General features: G+C 42.9%; 1 protein-coding gene and 1 pseudogene across 2 annotated transcripts; both read left to right on the top strand.

Moving 5' to 3' along the window:
- Positions 1-665: 665 nt before the first annotated feature.
- LOC308503381 (mas-related G-protein coupled receptor member X1-like) lies at positions 666-3,877 on the top strand (the record flags this gene model as incomplete). Its single annotated transcript, XM_081062694.1, has 2 exons — positions 666-676; positions 2,857-3,877. The coding sequence occupies 2 exons, from the start codon at positions 666-668 to the stop codon at positions 3,875-3,877; spliced, it is 1,032 nt and encodes a 343-aa protein (XP_080918820.1).
- A 7,870-nt stretch (positions 3,878-11,747) lies between these two features.
- Positions 11,748-12,732, top strand: LOC308503382 (mas-related G-protein coupled receptor member X2-like; annotated as a pseudogene). Its single transcript has one exon. The product of its transcript is annotated as a mas-related G-protein coupled receptor member X2-like (transcript).
- Positions 12,733-12,974: the final 242 nt, after the last annotated feature.

The raw sequence follows: 12,974 nt of genomic DNA on the forward strand, positions 1-12,974 counted from the left end.
TGTTGTTCACATTGATAAATCAAAACTTGAAATATAGTGTGATCATGCAAAGCTACAAAATAACTGCTAAAGAAGCTAAAAATGGAAACTGTAAACATCGGTTGCAATTGGGGAATAATATGAAGAGACTTTGCATTTTACTTTATACACTTTGGTGTCCTCTGCAATAAAACGAATGTGCATACTTTACTGAGTAAATATGAGTAAATGTGAGTAGATGTAGAAGATCAGGTGAGCCAGGCCATGCAGGGCCCTGAACGTGAAGCAAAGTATTCTTTAGCTGTGGGATCTCACATAGCCCAGTGGGTAGGCTTCCTGCACAGGCTCACAGTGGGCAGCAAAAGGCTCCTGGTCAGCCATTTCTCATGGGGAGGAGTACTCATGGGGAAGGATGGGAAAAGGCCAAGATAAGTGGTTGGAGTCAGGGCCCACAAGAAATGTCTCGTGAGGTCCTTGTCTCACAAATCTCCAGAATCTCATTTGTCAGTGTCCCCTGTGCAGGAAATCACAGGGGCTGTCCAGCATCTTGATAAGCCTCTCTTAGTCACCAGGTTTCACTCCTGCTCCTGCTGGCACCTCCTATCCAGAGGCTAGGAAAGCATTCTCTGCTGTTTGTCTCCCCAAGGAGAACTCTTTCTTTTCTACTCACCAACCTCAACGAGAAGATGGTGCTAAGGTAAGAGTTGGCTCGCAACTGTCTTCTCTCAAAGGCAGTGTTGTTTTCTCGCTCTTAGTGCACATGCTATGATTTCGTCTTGGGAGGGGCTGGCAGGGAGCCATGGACACCCATCAGTGAGAGTCAGCACACCTGAGGCTCCCTCAGGAAAACTTTGGGCGCTGGGAGCTTAGACTGTGGGAGGTCCACACGGGGCCAACCAGGTTCTGTCTGCTTCTGTTGTATCTCCCTAGTTCTCGCTTTCTCTCCAAACATTCAAATGTGAAACTATGGAGAGGAATGTTCTGCTAATTTTAATTTAGAGAGCAGGATGACAAGTAGACATTGCTATGCAATTCCAATTTATTTTTAATAACTTCACTTTCACAGACTAGCTTGCTGTTCAATGAGGTTGTTTGTTTATTAGTCTTGTCCTTGTATTTGGCTTGTTCCAGCAGAAACTAATAGGGTCATTGTAGAAAGTTCAATAAAGAGACTGTGTACAAAAGTGCAGGCAGGACTAAGGGAAATCTGGGAAGGATGCAGAGCACCTCCAAAGACAAGTCATAATAGGGAGGTGTTACCATTCTGTGGCCTGATGAGGAAAGGAAAGAAGTTACCGGAACTCAGGGAGGGTGGTGGGTGTAGCTGTAGTTGTCACTGTGACAGTAAGAAAGGCCACCAGACACAGGCTATGTCCTTAGGTAGAGTAATAAAGCCACTGCTGACTCACAGCCTGGCAGCAGAGGGCCAGGGAGTTCAAAACCCTAAATCACCCTCCTCTGCTCTAAGTTACCTACCGCTATCTCCTTTAAACTGAGAGCAACCAGGTGCCAGAGTAAAAGGGAGCCCATCCATGAGACAGTAACGTCTCCTATCCAGACACAGAGGAGAGCAGAGTAAACGGAAATAAGTTTCAATGTCATAGGAGGATATCCATGTCTTCTTATAGCCTCTTCACATATACTTTTCCTGGTACCAACCCTCAATGATTGGATCAATTTCTCATTGTATCTCATTTGTTTGTTTGTTTATTTGTTTGACTGTTTGGTTGTCCTTCCCTATTTGGTGTTAGTTTTTTGGAATAATGTCTCACTAGCATCATAAATGCCTGTGAATAGAATGCACACATTTTTTTAAAGGTGGTGGGTACTAGGTATTTATAAATATTTTAAGTTTATGATTTCGGATGCTACATAAAGAAAACTATTATAAGAGCTCCTTTGCCACAGAGATAGGAAAGACAGTTTGGGGAATACAATCAATAGTGTTGTAAAGATTATGTAGGGTATCATTTGGACAGTTTTTTTATTAGGGAGACACTTCATGGATGGTTTAAATGTCTGACCACAGCAGTGTATACATCATGCAAAAGCTGAATATTAATGAATGTCAACTATAATTATATACATGTACAGTAATAGGATGTGGAGTACAGCAAAGAGAATAGAGTCGATAAAATTGTAACAGCTGTATACATGACAGAGGGGCAGTAATTGGGGAAGGTGGGGTATCACTTTGTGAAGGGTGTAAATGTCTAACTATTACATTGTTTTTAACCTGGAACTATTTTTCTTTTAATAAAGAGTTCCTTAAAGTGGGTCCCACACACAGAGCTAGACTGGGGCACACAATGGATAGGAGAATTGTACTTCCTGTCATGAAAAAGCTTACACACTGGGTCATTTCTAACCCTAGAGTCCTGGCCAACTCACACCTCTAATAGAAGAGGTCACAATCTCTTCATGACCCTAAATCATGATCTCCTTTCTGGTGGATGGACACCCTCTGCCACTGAGGTAGTCCATAAATCATGCCTTGGGCTTCCAGCTTCCTTCCCTCAAAGGAAATCTCAGTCCCAGGGCAGATGGAAAGCCGAGTTCAGCCTGTTGTCATCCACATACCCTGTCTAGACTTATGTTCTCTTGCCTGCAGGAGACATGTCATGACCCTCAGTGGAAATGTTTGGATCATAGAATGTCATGTCTGAACAGGGTCCCTGTTGCAGTAGAGAAAGCCCTGGCTTTAGACTCAGAGAGAACTGGGTTGGAATCCAGGTTCCAGGACGCCAAGGCTGTGTGTCCTTCAGGAAGTACCTTAATCTCTGCAAGCCTGCATTTCCCTCCTCTGGAACACAGGGACAGTAATTCTCCTGCAGCAGGGTGGCCGTGAGAGGTGCTCAGGTCTTGTTTCTGTTCTAGTGGCACCAACGGAGGGTTCCTGAGCGTGAATGCAACGGTCACAGCTTCGGGGATATCACTAACGCCGATCAATGGAAGTGACCAGGCCACTCCTCGAAACGGAACAATGAGGATACTGCTCTCATTCGTGCTGATGGCCATCATAGCCCTGGTGGGGCTGGCAGGAAACGCAGTTGTGCTGTGGCTCCTGGGCTTCCGCATGCGGAGGACCTCCTTCTCTGTCTACATCCTCAACCTGGCGGGAGCCGACTTCCTGCTCCTCTGCTGCCTGATTACATATTCCCTGCAGACACTCACCTACTACTTCCGTTCTGTCCCCATTTCTATTTCCAGCTTTCTCTTCTCTGTGCTCACCTTTGCCTACATCACCGGCCTGAGCTTTCTCAGCGCCATTAGCACTGAGCGCTGTCTGTCTGTCCTGTGGCCCATCTGGTACCGCTGCCATCGCCCCAGACACACCTCGGCTGTCATGTGTGCCCTGCTCTGGGCCCTGTCCCTGCTGCTGAGCGGCCTGGAAAGGATCTACTGTGACTTCCTTTTTAGCCATTTATATGAGGTCTGGTGTAAAGCATTTGATTTCATCACTGCTGGGTGGCTGATTTTCTTATGTGTGCTTCTCTCAGGGTCCAGCCTGGCCCTGGTGACCAGACTGCTGTGTGGCTCCCAGCGGGTGCAGCCGACCAGGCTGTATGTGACCATCCTGCTCACAGTGCTGGTCTTCCTCCTCTGCGGCCTGCCCTGGGGCACCTACTGGTTCCTCATGTACTGGATTAAGAGTCATTCAGATGAGTTCTCCCATCTGTTTACCCTGGTTGCATTTGTCCTGTCCTGTGTCAACAGCTGCGCCAATCCCATCATTTACTTCTTTGTTGGCTCGTTCAGGCAGCGATGGAGGAAGGGAAGGCAGACCCTGAAGTTGGTTCTCCAGAGGGCTCTGCAGGACACTCCGGATGGGGATGAACATGGAGGACATCCTCCTCACGAAACCCTGGAGATGTCGGGGAGCACTCTGGTGTCTTGATTGAGAGTCTTGCTTTGTTCAAACACATGGGGTTTAGAGAACCAACTTTGTCCCTATCAGTTTGGGAGGTTTCTCAAGTCTCTCAACCTCTGGGAATCTGAATTTGAACAAATTAACATAATTATCCTGCTGATGAGGATTAACTGAGACAACCCTACATACTGGGTGCCAGGTCTCAGGACTGCCTTACACAGGACGTTCCCTCCACAAACATGCTTGGGAGCTTTGCCAATGCTGGGGTCCAGGACTGTTCCCACTTTTGAAGAGTGCTACTTTCAACAGAGGCTAAGAGCAACACAGGAAAAGTCTAAATTTCTCTGATTACCGCACTTGATAGAAACTAAAAATACCTTACATTCTTGACAAGTTTCTTAGTTATTTTCCTACAATCAGTCTCAAATATATTAAAAGGAATAAAATTTAATCTAGTCCCCAAGACCAATCTTCTTTTGTTTTGTCAGGTCTTACAATAGTTGCATAATAAATAAAGTAATAAATATTTGTTGAATCAATGACGTAATAATTCATAAATGATGAATTGTCAAATCATCTGTGCTCAATCTCTATTTGCTAGATTTGAGACTCCATCTTTAAGTTAATTGCTTTCACCATTTTCAACCTTTGCAAGCATGAAGTTAAATTTTATAACCAGATAAATCAATGTCAAAGCACATTTTAGATTCCGGGTAGGTTGTCTTCCAGTGTTTCCTTTCCCGTGCCCTCCGATAGAATTCTACATGCTCCCTTCTTTCCAATCCTTTACCTTTGCTCTGACTGTCTCTTTTTGGGGACACTGTAATCCTTCGTGTCAGGTTTCCAATGGGTCTTACTGGACTCTATATTGTCCAAGGACAGCTACTATGTCAAATATACCTTTTAGCTACTATGTCAAATATACCTTCTCAACATGTATTAAACTCATTACAGAAAAAACTTTTAAGTTACATATTCTATAAATAAATATATTAAGTTTAAACGTTGCCCTTTTATATGTTTTTAATACAGGTATAATTAAGAGAAAGTGGTTGCACAGATCATCACTTCAATGAGTTTGGGCAGTGATACATTCATGTGATTCATACCCGAGTCAACACACATCCGATTTTCAGCACCTCTGAAAGTCCTCTCATGTCTCTCCCAGTCATTCCTCCTGCCACAGAGGCAAACTTTGTTCCTAATTCTGTCACAAGGTTGGTTTGCCTGACCTTTGACTTCACAGACTTAGGACTATAAAATGTATTTTTTTTTTTTGTTCCTACCTTCTTTCACTCGGCACAATATTTTGGGATTTACCCATGTCATTGCATTGCACATATCAGTAGTTTGTCCATGGTATAAAGCTGAGTACTACTTCATTACATGAGTGTACCAGTTTATTTTCATATTGATAGGTATATAAGTAGCATTCCACATATAGGAAACTGTTGTGAATAAAGTTGCTGTGAGCGTTCTTATCCAAGTCTTTTCCTGGACTTAGGTTTTCATTTTCCTTGGATAAATGAGATGAAGTGAAACATCTGGGTCATAGAAAGATGTATGCTGAACTCTATAAGAAATTGCCAAACTCTCTTTCTACAGTGGTTGTCCTATTTTAAATTCACACCAGCAAAGTATGCAACTTCCATTTGCTCCCCAGGCTCCCAAAAGCAGTATTGTCAGTTTTTTTGTTTGTTTGTTTGTTGTTTTTTTATTTTATTTTTTTAATTTATTGGGGTGACAATTGTTAGTGAAATTACATAGATTTCAGGTGTACAATTCTGTATTACATCATCTATAAATCCCATTGTGTGTTCACCACCCAGAGTCAGTTCTCCTTCCATCACCATATTGTCAGTTTTGTAAATTTTGTTCATTCGAATGAGAGTGAAGTGGTATCTCCTTGTGTTTAATTTGCATTTCCCAAATGACTTATGTAATGGAGCAACATTTCATGTGTTTATTGCCTTTTGGTATTTTTTTGAAGTGTCTGTTTAAGTTTACCCCATTGTTATTGTGTTTCTCCTTTTAGTCATTTATTTGTGGGAGTTTTTATATATGCAGAATGAGTCCTTTTTTGTTTATGTGTATTGTAAATATTCATCCAGTCAGTGGTTTGCCTATTCATTTTAATACATTTTATATTTTAAAGCACTTTAAAATTTAAAGAGAAGAACAACAAAAGAACAAGACAAACAAATGAGAAACAAAAATTCATAGACACAGACAGTAATTTAGTGTTTACCAGAGGGTAAGGGGGATCAAATATATGGTGATGGAAGGAGAACCGACTCTGGGTAGTGAACACACAATGGGATTTATAGATGATATAATACAGAATTGTACACCTGAAATCTATGTAAATTTACTAACAATTGTCACCCCAATAAATCTAATTCATTTAAAAAAAATTTAAAGAGAAATTGCACAGAAAGTACAGAGAGTTCCTACATACTCCCACTCTATCTATACGCACCCATGCGTTTCTCCCGTTATTAATGTCTTCCATTAAGGTGGCACATTTATTAAAATTGATGCACCAATATTGATACATTGCTATAAGTTAAAGTCCATAGTTTACATTAGACTTCACTCCTTGTGTTGTATAGTTCAGTGCATTTGACAAATGGAGATAATCATGCATCTACCATTATAATAGTATTATATAAAATAGTTTTCTGCCCCCAAAATGAACTGAGTACCTTACTATAGATTTTTTTTTTTAATTTATCCTGTTTGGTGTTCTCTGAGCTGCCTGGATCTGTGTTTTGATACTTGTCAATAATTCAGGAAACTCTCAGCCATTATTACTTCAAATATTTTTTTCTGTTCTTTTCTCTCTTTCTTCCCTGTCTGATATTCCCATTACATGTATGTTACAACTTTGGTAACTCTTTGGTAGCTCTTAAACACTGTGTTCTGTTTTTTCAGTCTTTTTTCTCTTTGCTTTTTATTTTCGGAAGATTCTATTAACATATCGTGAGACTCACTGCTTCCTTCAATGGCTGTATCTAGTTTACTGATGAGCCTAGCAAATGTATTCTTCATTTCTGTCATAATCTTTTTATTTCTAGCATTCCTCTTAGAGTTTTCATCTTTCTGCTTATATTATCCATCTGCTCTTGCATATTCTCCACTTTTCCATTAAAATCCTTAACATATTAATTATGGTTATGTAAATTCCCAGTCTGATCATTCCAATTTCTTGGCCATATCCTAAATCCTTAACATCTTTTGGGGAGCCAATTGATCCTGTTGTAAATATTGATAAGTTTTTTAAAATAGAAATTTTTGTTTACTATCCATGTCTATCACCATAACTAGTAAAAGAACTTCTAAGAAAAACTGGAAAAAAGCTGTTGCTTGTGCAGAATAGTATTCAGGTAGAACTTTACCATTTATTTGATTCGCTCTATGACAATTGGAAAGAAAATGTAAACCTGCATGCTTTACTACTATGATAAAGTAAAAGAGTGGGACAGGCCATGACAGTCTTGAATGACAAGTAAGGAGGGTGTGCTTTATTCTTAGTTATACAGCCTCCCAGAGTAGGCTCACCTTGCTTGCCATTGCTGCTCAGGTACACAGTTGACAGCAAAAGGCTCCACAACAATAGCCCCTTGCAGGGACAGGTACCAGATGGGGAAGGGATAGCCAGACGTTGGGAAATAGTAGAGTCAAAGCAAAGGTTGAGAAACATCTCATGAGGGGTCATGACTCAGAGAACCCTGCACCCTCATTTGCCAGCAGCTCCCTGTACAGGAAATCACAGTGGCTGTTCAGAATTTTGATAAGTCTCGCTCAAGCACCAGGCCTCACCCCTGTTTCTGCCAGTACCTCTCAGGGCAGAGAAGTGTCCTCTATCAACTGTCAATTGCAAGAGGCTCTTCCCTTCAGCACAGATCAGCTTATTACCCTCAGCAAGAAGAATGGAGGAAAAGTATGTTTATAAAATGTTTGTTTTCAAAGCCACCATTGGGGGGTGTTCTGGGGGTTTTGTTTGTTTGTTTGTTTTTTGTTTGTTTTTTTGAGTGTACAACTAGATAATTCCATTTGGGTGTGGACTATTCAGTACCCAAGGGACTCCAGCCAGAAAAGACAAGAGACATGAAGTACCCAACTGGCAACTTTGGGTGCTCGCAGCCTCAATTGTGGAGATCTGAATTGGTAAACCAACACTATTGCCCCCTTATTATATCTTCTTTCCATTCTTCCCTCTATCTCAACCATTCAAATGTGCTTCCTGGTGAGAAATGTGTTGCTTTCCTTAGTTTCAGAGCAAGACAGCTTACATGCATGCATCCCAAAACTACCATTGTTTGAATAACCCAGTTGTCTGCTTTTCTTGCTTTTCAAAATTTTCTTTTCTATACCTCTCAGTAAACAGATGACCTAAAATAGGATGATTGACAAGAGTTTAATTCGGGACAATTTACCAATCTGGGCAGGTTTAGGGAAGATTACACGGGGATGGTGACACTTAACCCCAAGGAAAGTAAGAGCAGGAAGCCTTAACATCACTAAGCTTAAAAAACAAGGGAAAGGAAAAGTTACCACAGCTCATGCAGGGCTGTGGCTGTAGCTATAATTGTCACTGTAATTGTAAGAAAGGCCACCAGACAAGGATTATGTCTTTAGGTAGAGTAACACTGCCACTGCCTACTCACAGCCTGGCAGCAGAGTGCGAGGAAGTTAAAATCCCCAAATCAGTCTCTTTCTGCTCTCCAGTGACCTACCAATGTCTCCTTTTCACTGAGAGCAACCAGGAGCCAGAGGGAAAGGGAGCCCATCTATGAGACACAGAAACATCTTTTCCTGGGACACAGAAGAGGGTAGGGAAGATGGAAATGAGATCATGATGACAAATGGAGAAAATCCAGTTCTTCATATAGTTCCTTATAATTGGTATTTCTTGGGACTTTCTCTTTCTCAATGTGATTGGATCAGTTTCTCATTGTTTCTCCACAGTTTGTTTCTTTGACTGTTTTATTGCACCACTCTATCTGGTGTCACTTCTTTGGAATAATATTTCACTATCATCATAAATGCCTTGAGAAAGTAAGGTAGTTTTTTTTAAGGTGGGGCACATAGGTATTTATAAAGAGTTTAAGTTCCTTGCTCTAGAAAGAAATCCATTATAATCATTATTTAAACAAGAGAGAAGTTTCTAGGACTGGACTGGTGACCAGAAGGCATCAGACACAAGGGATCTTCCAAATTGCTGCTCCCCATCCCTAAAGAAGTGGCCTCATTCTTTCTCATGGCTCCTGCACACGTCAGTATTCCATCCAGAGGAAAAGAGGAGAAGGAAACACACAACTTAAGAGTTAGTCAAATCATTTCTGCTCACCTCCCATTGGCCAGAACCTCGTCACTAGGTGTCATCAAGCATTACTGGAGGCTGGGGTTAGAATCCATTTTGTGGTCTAAAACTCTCAGAATTATTATGTGGCTGAGGAAGAAATGGATATTTGGGCCAATGAGCATTTTCTACACCCCTGAATCTCTCACATTCTGAGATCACACAAAGATTTTTCTCGGGTGCTTCTCCCATAATGTGGCAACTAACAGTGGGAAGTCTTGGGCAGGGCTCCCAGAGACCAGGGCTGATATTGGACCTGCTGTTCACGATGTGATCTCAAGAAATTCATTTGACTCTTTAAGTCTCAGCTTCTTCCTGTGTTAAATGAGGATGTTACTATAACAGATGGTCTCTAAAGAATATGTGCTAGGTGCTGGGAACACAATAGTGAACAACATTAATCAAAAAAAAGAAAGACAGAAAAACCCCAGACAGTTCTAGGCATCATCATTGAGCACTGAGTTTAAAAAGAGAAACAAAAGAAAACAAATATACCTACACTTAAAAATTAGAGCAATAAACTGTGTTCAGTTCCACGCAGAAAAAGTCCATGACGCCCTGAGGGAGGACAACAGACGTTGTGGTTTCCATCCATCACCTCATTAGTCCAGCAAGGACTACAGCAACTAAGAGTGATGAGAATTCAGTCCCCGGGCTACCTCTGCATCAAGGGAACCCTGCCTGCCTCCACTCCCTTACTCCTGCCCTGTGTGAGCCCTGGCTGATCTGAACTGATTGGGCCCTTTCAGAGGCAAGAAGGGGCTCAGCTGTCTTCATGCCACTTCTTTTTTCTTCCATATTGGATGGGCTTCACTTCCTTGTTATTTACAAAACTTGCCTATTCTAGTTTAATAAAACACACAAGTGCATTGCCATTTTAGGTTTGTCCCAGAGAGTTCCTTGTTTCCTGTCCCACTACTCTCACCCTGGACACACCACTCTGGTAGTGGGGCTGCAGGGCTGGTGAAAGGCCAAGACTCTGACACAGCCCTGTGCTTTCAAATCCTTGTGGCTAGAGCCACAAGGGCTCTAGCACTTGTGGGCATGAGTCCTGGAGCATGTCACTCAACTTACTTGTTCTGCTGTTTTCTCATATGCAAGGTGGGAATAAGAATACTACTGGCCTCACAGGGCTATTTAGAGGATTAAAAGATGTAATACCAAATACGCACTCGATTACATGCTATTCTTCACCTCCGTGTGAGTTGGCCTTGTTTTTCACCTGAATTCTGCAGGAGCATCTCTCTTTTGAGCTAACGCCATTCATAAACTGGAAATGAGCATTTCTTAAAGCCCCCACCAAGCATTACACCAAGCATTGCAGATTAAAGCATGCATTGCAAATTAAATGCTTTAATCTCAAAAAGATCTCTACTCAAAATCACCTGGGAAATCACCTGGAGGGACAATAGGTGGGTTTTATATTACACATCTCATAGAAAAATCACTTAATAATCCCCTTTTGGTATTTCTAAGTCTCAGTTACCTTATTCAGACCCATTGCCTCCTCTCTCTTGACTTCCCAACCTTGCTTCTTTACCCTCTAAAATGCAGAGAATTAAATCCAGCCCTGAATCTTTTCCCTAAACTATGTACTTAAATCTCCTAGTCACTCACTAAAGCCACACCCTACGTAGTTCCCCCTGCTTGCAGACGTCACAATGGCCATCAATTGTTATCTGTGCAGGCATAAAGAAATCTTTCAAACATACCAGAGCTTTTCACAGAGGAATGATGAGGAATAAAATTTTCTTTTCTTTACTAATGTCATAAAAAAAAATTTTTTATGTTATGTTAAACCCAAATTTTCCACTACCCTGAGGCTCCTCATTCACTCATTCATTCATTTGTGGAACAAAAATTTCTTGACTATCCATTGTGTCAACCACATAGAAATAGGCCCTGAGGACACAGCAACAGACAAGAGCAAAGCACATCTTTTCTTCATTAAGCTGACACACTGGGCCAATTCTAGCCCAAGAGGCTTGGGTATCCTCACCCGGACATAACAAGTGGTCACAGTCCTTTCATGACCCTAAATCATGATCGCCTTACATCCTGGTGGGTGGAGCACGGTCAGTACTGGTATATCCCTGGGGCTTCTGACTTCCTGCCCCTCGGCAGAAGCCATTACCCAAAGCAGAAGGAATACTGGACTCAGAGTCCTGTTGTCATCCAGACAGCCTGTCCAGACTTCTCTCCTCCTTCCTCCAGAGGACATTTCATGGCCTAGGACTCTGAGTGGAGGTGTGTGGACCATACAATATTCCCATGTCATTAGAGGGTCCCTGTTGCGGTAGAGAAAGCTTAGGCTTTAGAGTCAGAGAGAACTGAATTTGAATCCAGGATCCAAGACTCGAAGGCTGTGTGGCCTTCAGGAAGTATCTTACTCTCTGCAAGCCTACATTTCCCTCCTCTGTAACATGGGACCACCATGCCCACATAGCAAGGTGACCATTAGAATCAGTGATCATACAGCATGTGCTTAAATCGTGTGTGTGTTCCAGGGGCACCAGTGAAATGTTTCAGAGCATGGATCCAACTGCAACAACCTTGGGGACAACACCAGTAAATGAAAATAACAAGGTCATTTCTGCACATGAAAGGGAGATTGTGATCTCAGTCTTGCTGATGGCAATCTTTGGTCTGGTGGGGCTGGCAGGAAACGCGGTTGTGCTGTGGCTCCTGGGCTTCCGCATGCGGAGGACCGCCTTCTCTGTGTACATCCTCAACCTGGCGGGAGCCGACTTCCTCTTCCTCCGCTGCCAGATGATGCGTTCCTTGCAGACAATCGTCAATTACTTCCATTCTGTCTCCATTGGCATACCCCGCTTTTGCGTCATTGTGTTGAACTTTGCCTACATGACAGGCCTGAGCTTTCTCAGCGCCATTAGCACCGAACGCTGCCTGTCTGTCCTGTGGCCCATCTGGTACCGCTGCCATCGCCCCAGACACACCTCGGCTGTCATGTGTGCCCTGCTCTGGGCCCTGTGCCTGCTGCTGAGCATCCTGAATGGGAACTACTGTGGCTTCCTTTTGAGGGATCATGTCGAAGATTGGTGTCAAGTGTTAGATCTCATTGCTGCTGGGTGGCTGATTTTCTTATGTGTGCTTCTCCCAGGCCAGCCTGGCCCTGGTGACCAGACTGCTGTGTGGCTCCCAGCGGGTGCAGCCGACCAGGCTGTATGTGACCATCCTGCTCACAGTGCTGGTCTGCCTCCTCTGCGGCCTGCCCTGGGGCATCCACGGGTTCCTCATATACCAGATTTATAGTGGTTCACATGAGTTCTCCTTTCATCTTTACCTGGTTTCACATGTCCTGTCCTGTATCAACAGCTGCACCAATCCCATCATTTACTTCTTGGTTGGCTCCTTCAGGCAGCGATGGAGGAAGGGAAGGCAGACCCTGAAGCTGGTTCTCCAGAGGGCTCTGCAGGACACTCCGGAGGGGAATGAACATGGAGGACGTCCTCCTCAGGAAACCCTGGAGATGTCGGGAGGAGTATTGGGGCAGTGATGAAGAGCCTCTGTCCTGGTCAGTCAGACGTGACTTTGAGGGTCAATACTGCCCTGCCAGCCTTGGTAGTTACCTAGTCTTCTCTCAGCCTCATGCCTCAGAAATGAGTCAGTGGTTCCTCAGTGTCTTCATTTATGTTGTTTTTAATATGGCTTTTCTAGTTTTTCTCAGAGAAAGCGTTAGTCTGAATGTTATACCTCTCCATCATTACCAATAAATTTCTCATGTCGTTGTCCTCTGAA

This window comes from Rhinolophus hipposideros (genome assembly GCF_964194185.1).
Source record: "Rhinolophus hipposideros genome assembly, chromosome: 10".
In the NCBI taxonomy this organism is placed as follows: domain Eukaryota; kingdom Metazoa; phylum Chordata; class Mammalia; order Chiroptera; family Rhinolophidae; genus Rhinolophus; species Rhinolophus hipposideros.